Below are 12375 nucleotides of genomic sequence, written 5' to 3'. Positions count from 1 at the left end.
GCCCAGGGAGCAGAGGGTGGCTCGGGAGTCTTTAAGGCAGTGTAGCCGAAAGTCCATAAGCTCAGAGAAGAGCCCGGTGCCATCAAAAGGGAGGTCTTGGATCGTGGCCTGCATCTCTTGGGACAACCCAGAGGACTGCAGCCAAGAGCCGTGTCTCATGGCCACCACAGATACGACCACCCTGGCCAAGTCAGTGGCGACTCAGGCTATTTGGAGGACCCTCTGGCGACCAACGTGCCTTCATCCACCAGCGTGGGAAATTCCTGGGTTCGATCTTGTGAGACTGTCTCTTTGAATTTATTCAAGGAGTCCCACAGATTGAAATGATAACGTCCCAGCAGACCTGGTGATTACAGACTCTGAATTGTAGGCTAGCCGTCAAATAAACTTTTCTGCCAAACAAATCGAGTCTTTTGGCCAATTGGTTCTTCGGCATGCTGCTAACTTGACCCTCTGTCCCTTTCATTCACTGTGGACACAGCCAGTGGTGCCGCAGGGGGATGAATATAGAGATATTCAAATCCCTTCGCAGGGACATAGTATTTCTGTTCTGCTTTCTTAGATGTCGGCAGAATAGAGGAGGGGGTTTGCCACAATGACTTCGCAATTTTAAGGACCCCCGGGTGTACCGGCAATGTGACCCGAGCCAGGGGCCGAAATGACGTTGTCGGCCTCTTCAGCATGGAGTTTTAAGTTCTCAGACATCCGTTGAAGGAGGGCTTCGCGCTCCTTAAAGTCGTCCGGGGGACTGGCCTCGTCAGGACTCAATGACAAGAACTGTTCCACTTGCGGAGGAGAGCATTCCCTCTTCTTGTCCGGGGAAGGCTCTTTCGGTGCGCTGGTGTCGCGTCTGGCTCAGTATCTTGCTCTGGCTGCAGTGCCAGTGGTGCCAGGACTGTCTTATCCAAGGAAGCCAGGGAGGACTGAGAATCTGTGACCAGCATCACCGGCACTCCATCATGGGTTCCAGTACTGCCACTAGGTAGGCCACTGTCCCTGCTGCGACAACACTATGGTTGGTGCTGCAACGATCTCCCGCGTACGAGGATAATTCCCTTGTTGGGGTGACGTGCTAAATTCTTGTTCTGACCCGGACCACTGTCCCTCTGGCAACCACGGTGGCAACCAGAGTTTGCCTGCTGACCTTGGACGGTGACCAAGGAGGCGAAGACGAGTAGCGATGTCTGCCAAAGGAGCAGTACCGGGGAGACCGGAACTGGCACCGTGATTCCGAGCAGCCAATCCAGGACAGTGACTGATATCTAGGAGACCACCTGGGAGAGAGTGACTGGGGCCTAGGTGACCTATGGCCGGAAGTTTTCTGGTACCTGCAGTACGGGGAACAGCGTTGCAGCTCCGGTGTCCCGCGCCTAGTAGGCAGGGAGCATGTCAGAGACCTGGGTTGTCTAGCTGGAGAGCTAGGATATGGTGCTGGGGACCGAGGTCACAGAAACGGGGATGTGCACCTCCGGTCCGGTGATTGGGGGTGCTCCACCCTCCTATGAGGCTGCACTCCCATAGGTTTCCCTTTCGGTGCTGGGGTCGTAGCTGGGACAGTCACCTGGTGTGGCGCCTGCAGAGCCGGTCGGCTTTCCTCTTCGGCCACTGGTACCGCTTCAGGTCCTGACAACCATGGGAGAGGCTGGGGACCTTTGCCGCTTTCCAGGGTCACGGGTGGATCCCTGGCCAGGCTATGGGGTCCGATCTCAGCGCTACCCCGGTCAAGCCTCACGGTGGGCGTATGGCCTAAAGGTCATTTGCCCACAGCCTCCTTGTCTTCTTCTGGCACTTTTTCGGCACCGCCCGGCACTGTTCCCCCTTGCCAAAGCACCTCACACAGAAGCCGAAGTACTCGATGTAGGTTCTACGGCGGAGGGCTCTGACATTGGGCAGAGCACAGCCTCCGGAAGAGGGCCCTCAATCGGATATCCTGCTTCTTTTGCGGACGGGGAAAAGTTCTTACAAATTTGACACTTGTCCTTTCTATGGGCTTCCCCCAAACACTTCAGATAGATGTCGTGGGAGTCACTGATAGGCATCGGCCTGCTGCATGACGCACATGGCTTGAAGCCGGGTGAGCAGGGGATGCCCCCCTGGGGGGGCGAAGTCCCAGCCAGGACTCTACATACCCTAACTTAACATTGCAAAGATTAACTAACTACTATGTACAGAACAGGTAGAACAAAGGACTATGAAGACCCGCTAATGCTCTTGCTAAAGGCAAGACAAGGCACTCCAACCAACCGCCACGGGCGGTAAGAAGGAACTGAGAGGATGTAGGGTTGGTGGTGCCTAATATACAGACACATGAGCGCAGCACTCAAGGGGGCGCCACAGCCAAACCTAAGGCATACTGCTAAGGCAAAAGTCTCCAACAACTGTGCACGTGGGCACACAATCACCTAGAATGGAACAGACATGAGCAAGCACTTGAAGAAGAACCATGACTCCTGTGAAAAAACAGCTGCATTCATAATAATGAAAAATCTTATGGTTACTTTAAAAGCCATTCCATTTAAAGGGTCAAGATGAGTTAAGAGTTTAGAATTCTGAAGTTTTTTTCAAAATGTAGCAGATGCCAATATTAACCATAACCACAATGCAGTAGTACACAGTGGTGGCCCTCAGCTGCAAAAGAGAATACATAATTTTATATAGATGAGTTTTTCACTGCTTCCTTTCAGGACTAAAAAAATATTTCCTTCTTCATTTTGTTCTTTTGCACTAGACAAACACTGGAGTTTTTAATGAAGCTTAAACCACACAGCTAAATTTCATTTGCTTCCTTCTTGTGCACCAAAAATAATTTAAATCAGCAAAAAAGAGCAGAATTCTGCACAGCTAGCACTAAGCACACACAAAAAAAGAAGAAATGCATCAACTACAATGTTTAGGCTTCTCATGTAGTTTAAGGCAAGAGACCTTATACTACTACCACCATCACCTCCTCCTAAATATATCATGTATCAATAGCCTACTAATCTACACTCCTTGTGGCTTACTGAAATTATATTGTCTCTGTGATGGTTTTAGTAATGTTGTGTTGTGATAACTGTTTATGATTTACTATTTTAGGAAAAATACAAAATATTAAGAATGTGATGACTGTAAATTTGATTTTGAATAAATGGTTTTATCACACAAGTGATCTTTTCTTAACTCAGTACAACTTCAGAGCACTGTACAAATCTTAGTAAATACTTAATGTTATCATTACTTAAAATTCTAAGTTTCCAAACCAGAGTACAGTCCCTCACTTCTGGCAATCTAGTATGCTGGGTGTGGGAAGAAAGGGGTGCAAAGGGATTGTGTAAATAGCTAGTATCCCCTCTAGCTGCAAAGTGGCAAAGCACGGCTCCCAACTTCTTCCAGAAGGATTGCCCTGGCCCAGGTTTTGATGGGGAAAGTGAATGTTCAGGACGAAGAAAAATACAGAAAAAGGTAAGATGTAGGCCTACATTTTCGAATGTGACTAATGAGTTTGAGTGCCCAACTTGAAACACCTTGAAAGGGCTTGATTTTCAGGGCTGGGTGTTCAGTCTTTTCTGAAAGTCAGGCTCCTTTAAAATTTCAAGATTGGCCCCCAAAAACTGAAGCACCAAAAATCACTTGTAACTTTTGAAAATCTAGATCCTAGTTATTAATAACTATTTATATTTAGTTATAACTTGTTATTTAATATTATAATAAAAATATTAAATACTTACATCTGTTTAAAAAGTTGTCTATATTTTTGTTTTTTCTTAAGGCAGGAAAATCCAAATCATACACCAAAGCATCTAATCCATCCTGAACAAAGAAAAGCACAAACAAAATTATATATCCTTTTGAAACATAATTAATTAGATTAATCATAGAGACAAGACAAACAATTACCTTTGCCAAATTCCCACATTAACAGAATGAAGATTATTATGCAATTAGCAAATTTAAATATATTTAAAGGCAATACACTGTGATTCAGCTTTTATTCCACTTCTTTCACCAGAAAGCATGTCTACAACAGCCTCCATGCATCCCATAAAAGAAAAAACAGAAAAGGATGGACAAACATAATTAACTCATATGTTTTAAAAGAAAAAAGCATGCCATTTCTCAAGTATTCTTCTTGTACTTTATTACTGTGTTTCATTCTAGAAAGTGGAGAAAATATAATTTTGATGTGGACTAAAGCGCACTGCTGCCAAAGACTAAAAAGTACATCAGATAGCAAGAAGTAGAAGATAGCAAGAAGGCCCTGTAAGAGTTAGAGGGTAATTGTGAGAGAGAGAAGAGCGTGATGTTAATTTAAGGCCAAGCTTCAAGTTGAGTTCCAGCATTAGGTTCTTTTTATTTTTTATTTTAATTAAGATTATTTTTCAAATTTACGCAGCAGTGACTTCATCCAGCAAACACATATGTCACTTCATGCACGTGTATAGTCTCATGGAACTTAATGGGACTACTCGTAAACATGTGAGTTACTTTATGTACAAGTGTTTTGCTGCAACAAAGCCGAGCACAGGATCAGAAACAGCCCACCATGGGTTCTCTAGCTACTACAAAACTGCAAACTATTAGGGTTTGTCTTGATAAACAGTGAGTGACACGCTGGGGTGTAAATGTACAGCACACAAGTGTGCCACGCACTAACTGTCCATATGGGCCTTATTATCGCATACTAAAAGTTCCCTAGTGCATAGGAAACTATTTCAATTTCAAAGTGGAATAGATCAAAGCACATTAGGGAACTTTCAGTGCACAGTAGCAAGGTCCTCATGAAAAGTAAATGCTTTGCACACTAGTACACTGTATATTTACACCCTAACTTGCCGCTTACTAACTGTTCATCTAGAGTCTAGATCAGGGGTCGGCAATCTTTCAGAAGTGGTATGCCGAGTTTTCATTTATTCACTTTAATTTAAGGTTTCGCGTGCCAGTAATACATTTTAACGTTTTTTAGAAGCTCTCGCTCTAAGTCTATATAGTATATAACTAAACTATTGTCGTATGTAAAGTAAACAAGGTGTTCAAAATGTTTAAGAAGCTTCATTTAAAATTAAATTAAAATGCTGATCTTACGCCGCCAGCCCACTCAGCCCGCTGCCAGCCTGGGGTTCCATTCATCTAGGCAGACAGAAGACTGAGCGGGGCCTGCGGCCGGGACCCCGGCTGGCAAGGGGCTGGCAGCCAGAACCCCAGACCGACAGCAGGCTGAGCGGGGCCGGCAGCCGGGACCCCAGACCGACAGCGGGCTGAGCGGCTCAGCCCGCTGCCGGTCTGGGGTTCCGTCCGCTGGCTCCTGCCAGCCAGGGTCCCTGCTGCCGGCCCCGCTCAGCCCGCTGCCGGTCTGCGATCGCGGCCCTGCCCACATAGAGTGGGTACCTACCTTCTCCCTGGTTCTAGCCCATTTTCTTCCTCTCTCTCTGCACTGCGCTGAGGGTGGGAGTGCACCCAGCACAGGACTGGGGGTAAAGGAGCAGGCTGGGGGTTGGGGTATAAGGTCTGGCCAGGAGCAGGCTCAGGGTTGGGGCAGGAGGTTTGGGTGTGGAGTGCTTACCTGGGCAGCTCCCAATTGGTGCAAGGGGTGCAGGTGGGAATGTGGGGGGGGTGCAGTAGCTCCCGTTTGGTGCTCAGGGTGGGGGTGGGAATGTGGGGGGTGCAAGAGTCAGGGCATGGGGTGTGGGGGGGCTGGAGTCAGGGCTGGGGTCGTGGGGGGGAGTGAAGGGGTCAGGGCAGAGGGCTGGGGGGTGTGGGTGCTCCCAGCCCCCTGCCCAGAACGGCTCATGGCAGGGGGCTGGAGGGGATATGCCCTGATTCCACCCCCCTTCCCCAATGCCCCATCCCCAGCTTCTCCGCCTCCTTCCCAGAGTAGCACACGCCCTGCGACTCCACTTCTCCCCTTCCCTCACAGGGACCATCAGCTGATGGGTGGCAGGGAGGGAGAGGAGGAAGGGGGCCAGGAACCCAGCACGCTGGGGGAAGAGGCGGGGGAGGGGGGAGCTTGCCTGCCCTGCAGCAGCAGCCGGCAGGACAAAGCTTCTTCACCCTGCCCCGGTGAAGAAGAGCGGGCCGGGGTGGGCATGATTTTTAATGGCACACTGCTGTCTGCCGGAGTCCCGGCTGCCGGCCTGGGTTCGACAGCCGGCTGAGCGGGGCCGGCGGCTGGGACCCAGCAGGCCGCAGCATGCCATTAAAAATCAGCTCGCGTGCGTGCCATAGGTTGCCAACCCCTGGTCTAGATTCTAGACAAACCTTAAGATACTCAAGAACAAGCGTAAATGCATACAAGATACTTTGCAGGTCCTATGAAGTACCGTGTGGCTTTTCCATTAGGAGCTGAGTGTGCTCTTAAACTTCACAGGAAGCATACAGCACCTCACATGGTTGTGCCCTACATCTCTGGTAATAAAACAAACTCTTCACCTCCCAAGAACAAATGGCACCTAGCTAATAAAGGCCCATCAAGTGTTCTGGATGACTAAACCTCAGAAAATTCAGTTAAAATTGTGTTGGAAAACCTTCTTTTGCAGTCAGATAATGTTTAAGTGGCAACTTCAAAAATAAATTAGAGAGTGACTTGTGCTAGTGCAAGGTCTGAGACTTTCTAGATTAAGTCTTTGACCAATACCTTAAAATAAACCCACACTACTGATCCAACGGATCAATATCCCACAAACTTGCATGGCTGGAAAAGAAATGCTATGGTATACATACACCATTTGAAAAGCATTCCATTACACAGCACAAACAAAATCAAATCTTTCTGATAAAAAACAAAAAAGACAAAAACAAAACACTTTCCCTGCACTTTCAATTTCAACCTAGATTTTTACTGTCCTCCATCTCAAAAAATTTCAGAGCTAGAATCAACGCCATCTGAATGCAAGTTATGGAGAAGCTTGGAATCCATACTTTTGAATGACAAAGTGTCAATCTTTAACTTCAGAGGTTTGAGTGATGAGTGTTAAAAATTACACCAGAATTAAATTTAGTGATGGTAATGGGAATAAAGATAAGAGGTAATCAGAATAACCTGACTTTAAAACATGGATGTTATCACGCTTGTTAAATTCATTACTTTTTTTAAAAAAATTAAAAACTGCTGCTGAACGTTAGTCATTTGTACAGGACCTAACACAATGGAGTCTCAGTATTGTTTGGGGCTCCTAGGCACTACTGTAATATAAATAATAAACAACTAAGTAGAATGTCTCAATATTTTCACAAAACTTAAAGAAAAAAGTTAATATTTATACTTCTCCTGTGATTCTCTTCTACTGTAAAGAATGAGAGGCTTTCAGGACCAGTACTCCTTTTGGCCCTGGAGTAGTGATCAAAAAGATAAATGATCAATAACTGGATAATAGAGTAGACTAACTATTTTTATGGATCAATAGTTTGGAGGAAAGACAAGAAGTCAAACAATTTACACCCCAAAGAGAAATGGTAATGAAGGTACACAGCATGAAAATGTGAAAAAACTTACAAAAAAAATGGTTAACTAAACTAATGAAAATTACATTTTCCAGACTTTGCCTGGAAAATTGAATAAAAAGGAAAACAATCCATTTAAACCGGATGGTGTTAACAAAAGAAGAGGATAATCCCGGGCCACATTGTGATCTAGCTAATGTGCCTAAGCAACGGAGCACAAGATAAACTATTACTCCAATGGACTAGCTACCCACACATTGTGGGGAACAGAAGGTGAAGGAGAGCAACCTCTGCTCAGCTGCTACTATCCCCTCTCCCCCGCACACCACAGTTGTACAGGGAACGGGTGGTCAGGAACGAGGAGTGTGCAGACCCTTCATGTCACTCTGCCCTCCACCCCCAAACACTCTGGGTGAAGTAACCTGCTTTAGTCATACCAGCACAAAATACTTCTCCCACGAGTGGTGGGGGGGGACACTAAGAACCAGATTGTGACTCTGATTTAGAATCAGGTTCTTTGTCTGCTCCTGGGGTAGTACAACTATATGCTTGCTTCATCTAGCTCAGGGCTTGCAGAAAAGCCACAATTTAGCCCTTTCTTTTAAAAAACACAATGCTAAAATATTGCATATGATCATCTGTGCCAAATTAGAATATTTGCAGGACTCTAAATTTTCCTCTCACTTTTTCCTTTTCTAAATATTAAGATGTACAGTATGTCTAGCGCAATAAGAATCTCAAAATGTATATATATTTGAGGTTCGTTTAAAAAATAAGGGTGAGACACAATCCATAAGAAGTCCACAACTATCGTAGGTGAGAGTGGATTTTAAACACAGATCAGTCATACACAGTATATGTGAACAGAGTCAAATACAGAATTAATCCAAAAACACAACTGGGTTCATAGTAGTCCATAAACACTTCTCAGATCATCACTGTTTTACTTGGAGGCACCCTCTCTATCAAAGATCAGCTATGAAGGATGGCTAAATTGATACTGAACCATGTCAAGCTATTCAACAATCTGAAGTTCAGTTTAAAAATAAATTTGAAAGTCAGGCAAAAAAGAGTGTTTAATAAAGTTGTCATCAGCCCAAGAGATTCCTATTTAAACATGCTTTGCTGGGGAAAAAGAAGCAGGCCTTCAGTATCCAGGGACCCATTGCTGAAGTCCTGAGAGTGGAATCTACTCTGCCCCAGCTCATTCAAAAGAAAAGAGGATATAGGATTTCAAACTTTTTTAAAAGAATTTTAATATTGTTTTAAAGGCGAACTGCAGAGAAAAGAAAAAAATGAGTTAAGGCTGGATTTTTGTGCTGATTTCCCCCTCTACCTAGGCTAAGGGTTGGGGTATTCAGAATAAATAGGTATTAACTCATTTTTTTTAAAAATTACTCCTGTGTGAAATCCTCATTACCTCCTGATTAATTAAAATATTTAAAAGTCTACTAATCTTTTAAAAGGGGAAAAAGGAGGAGCAAGGAACTATAGACCAGTCAGCCTGACCTCGATACCTGGGAAGCTACTAGACCAATATATAAAACGTTTAAATTGTGAATACCTGGAGGATGAAAGGGTAATCACTAGCAGCCAGCACAGATTTATTAAGAAGAAATCACACCAAACCAGCTTGATTTCCTTCTTTGACAGGGTAACTGGTTTGGTGGATAGGGGGAATGTGGTGGACATAATATACTTGGACTTCAGCAAGGCTTTTGGCACTGTCCCACATGACATCCTGATAAGTAAGATGGAGAAATGTGGGCTCAGCAGAACTACAATTAAGAGGATATGTAATTGGTTAAAAAACGACAAACAAAGAAAAGGAGGACTTGTGGCACCTTAGAGACTAAGAAATTTATTTGTTTCATGTTCTCTGTGTATATAAATCTCCGCACTACTTTCTACTGAATGCATCTGATGAAGTGAGCTGTAGCTCACGAAAGCTTATGCTCAAATAAATTTGTTAGTCTCTAAGGTGCCACAAGTCCTCCTTTTCTTTTTGCAGATACAGACTAACACGGCTGCTACTCTGAGACAAAGAAAGAGTAACTATTAATGAAATGATGTCAGATTGGAGGGAGGTCTCAAGTGGGGTTCCACAGGGATCTGTTCTGGGTCCAGTGTTGTTTAATATCTTTATTAATGACCTGAACATAGCAATAGAGAGCATAGTCATCAAATCTGCAGAGGACACAAATCTGGGGAAAGTTGACAACACTTTTCAGGATAGAGCTAAAATTCAAAGAGATCTCGATAAATTGGAGAACTGAGCTATAAACAAAATGAAAGGTGCTACATGAGGGAAGAAAATCCAAATGCACAAATACAGACTAGGCTATAACCGGCTTTGCAGCAGCACCGTGAAGAAGGATCTGGGAGTTGTGGTGGATCATAACCTCAACATAAATCAACAATGCAATGCGGTTGCAAAAAAAGCCCGCGGGCCGTAGTTTGCCCACCTCTGCCATAGAGGGCAGCACAAGAGGCAATAGGTTCAAACTACAGCATGGCAGATATAGATTAAATCTCAGGAAAAACTTCCTAACTGTAAGAACAGTAGGACAATGAAAGAGACTACCTAGGGAGGTTGTGGAAGCACCTTCCCTAGAAGTTTTCAAAAAGAGGCTGGATAGCCATCTATCTTGAATGGTTTAGACACAACAAATCCTGCATCTTGATAGAGGGTTAGACAAGATGACCTTCTAACCCTATGATTTTAAGTATTTAATATATGAGGTACTAGTATGTGAAAACATGAGGTAGATTTGTTCTATTTTTCTATTTTCATAAAGCTTGCTTAAAACCTATTAGCTCAGATGGCAGAGCTTGCAAACTCCACAGGCTGTTCATGAATGGAATGATGAGAGGATACTCGAACTCTGGCAATTACACAGTTACACCAACAGGAGAGTGAACAGGGAAGAAGTATATGAGCACCAGAACAGGGGTTCTCAAACTGGGGGTCAGGACCCCCTCAGGGGGTCGTGAGGTCATTACATAGGAGGGGTCACGAGCTGCCAACCTCCACCCAAAACCACGCTTGCCTACAGCATTTATAATGGTGTTAAATATATTAAAAAGTGTGTTTAATTTATTAAGGGGGGTCTCACTCAGAGGCTTGCAATGTGAAAGGGGTCGCCAGTAAACAAGTTTGAGACCACTGCACCAGAAGTGAAAAATGCCTTTTAGCAAATCAGTTGAAACAACGAATATGGAGATTGGGGAGAGTGGAACTGCTATGGTATATTAGTAGTTATACCTGAAAGAAAGTGAATGGGAAGTAGGGCATGAGCTCTGTCATTCCTTATTCCCAGCCAGGACCAGGATTGGCTGCACAAAGGTACACATCTCTCTCTGCATTATAGTTTCCCTCTTTCTTTCTAATCTTTCCAGTCATTTTTGCTATCTAACTTCCCTCTAAATTAAACAAATAGATACCTCTTTTTCTAAAGACATCCAGTGCTCATGTACTCTTCCATATAAGAAAGCAGTGATGCACCATTACCAGTAGTTGCACAGCCCCTAGCCCACCTTTCAACTTTAAACTAGCTTTGCATGACTAGTAGGGAAGACAGTTTGTCACAGGTCTAATGGAAATCATATATTCCATTTACATTTTTGAAACTTTGGAGTGGTCCAAAAGTGCTTCCCCAAGAGCGACATGTGTGGTGGTGGAAGAAGCTAAATACAGCCTCAATTTTGGAGTCACTGTAATGACTCTATACTACCTCTATGTTGATTGGCCTGACCATCTCATAGGCAATTCCCTCAGCTGCTACCTTTATGTTCTGATCCATCCCTAATTTAATCTGATCATGGTTTGTCCAGTGTCAAAGTCCTTTTCTCCCACTGTTTGGTTCTTTTTGTAAATCTAGCCCTCACCCCCTGCACTCCAGCCCCCTGCCCCAGCCCGGATCTCCCTCCCACCCTCCAAACCACTCAGTCCCAGCCTGGATCCCCCTCCTGTCCTCCAAACCCCTCATCCCCAGCCCCACCCCAGAGCCTGCCCCCCACTCCCCACCCCCCACCCGAGCCGGAGCACTCATCCCCTGCCCCAACCTCCTGTCCCAGCCTGGAGCCCCCTCCCTCACCCTGAGCTCCTCATTCCTGGCCCAACCCCAGAGCCCCACACCCCCAGCCGGAGCCCACACCCCCTCCTGCACCCCTATCCCCAATTTTGTGAGCGTTCATGGCCTGCTATACAATTTCCATACCGAGATGTGGCCCTCAGACAAAAAGTTTGCCCATCCCTGCTCTAAATTCTTTCCTTCTGCTATTAGGTTTATTTCTTAATGCTTGTTTTAGTATCACACATTTCTTCAGGTTTTGTAAAATAAAATTAAGCTTTCAGGAAGATATGATAGTTGTGTTTCTCTTTAGTTACCTGAAATACCTTACCCTAATTATTCTACCCCTTCTGCCAATTTCTAATATAGTTCAGCTGTATTAACTTGAGCATCTACTCCCCCCATCCAAATAAGACTATTTTTGCAAAACAATCTCAACAACATTGTGATTGGTATCATTTTCATTCATCCAGATTATATTCATATTTTGTGTAATTCCATTTGCACATTCTACAGATTCTTCTGTCATTGGACTAAATAGTCTAGAAAAAAATGTTTCTAAACCTAGGACCGCATGATGAAGCACTGTCTTCTTAACTCTTATCATATAGTGCTTTACAGCATATTCCTTTTCTTTATAAAAAATGTGTTTGGAGTTGACAAAATACTTTGAAAACTCCATAATTTAAGAATACGTTACTGGCTTTATCAAAGTAATAACTCGTATAATTTTTTCAGAATTCTATCAATACAATGTTCTGGGTAGTTTTCAGAATCTTTTTCCACACAGAAAACACTTAATATATTTTTGAAAAATATGTATTATGGCTTTGGGGGATTTTCAGATACAATTGAAGCTTTTGCATTATTTTGATATAATGATTTT

The 12375-nt window shown here is 44.2% G+C and overlaps 1 protein-coding gene across 2 annotated transcripts in view; it reads right to left on the bottom strand.

Annotated features, from left to right (window-relative positions):
* ROCK1 (Rho associated coiled-coil containing protein kinase 1) overlaps nt 1–12375 on the bottom strand; it is a 185600-nt gene that overhangs the window by 120137 nt on the left and 53088 nt on the right. For both annotated transcript variants that reach the window (XM_077810386.1, XM_077810387.1), the window contains exon 2: nt 3708–3789. In XM_077810386.1, coding sequence (XP_077666512.1) covers nt 3708–3789 — 82 coding nt within the window. The remainder of the gene's footprint in view (nt 1–3707; nt 3790–12375) is intronic.

This window comes from Eretmochelys imbricata, chromosome 2 (assembly GCF_965152235.1).
Source record: "Eretmochelys imbricata isolate rEreImb1 chromosome 2, rEreImb1.hap1, whole genome shotgun sequence".
In the NCBI taxonomy this organism is placed as follows: Eukaryota; Metazoa; Chordata; order Testudines; family Cheloniidae; genus Eretmochelys; species Eretmochelys imbricata.
The sequence above is the reverse complement of the archived record's forward strand: the minus strand, read 5'-3'. Positions and strand labels throughout refer to the sequence as shown.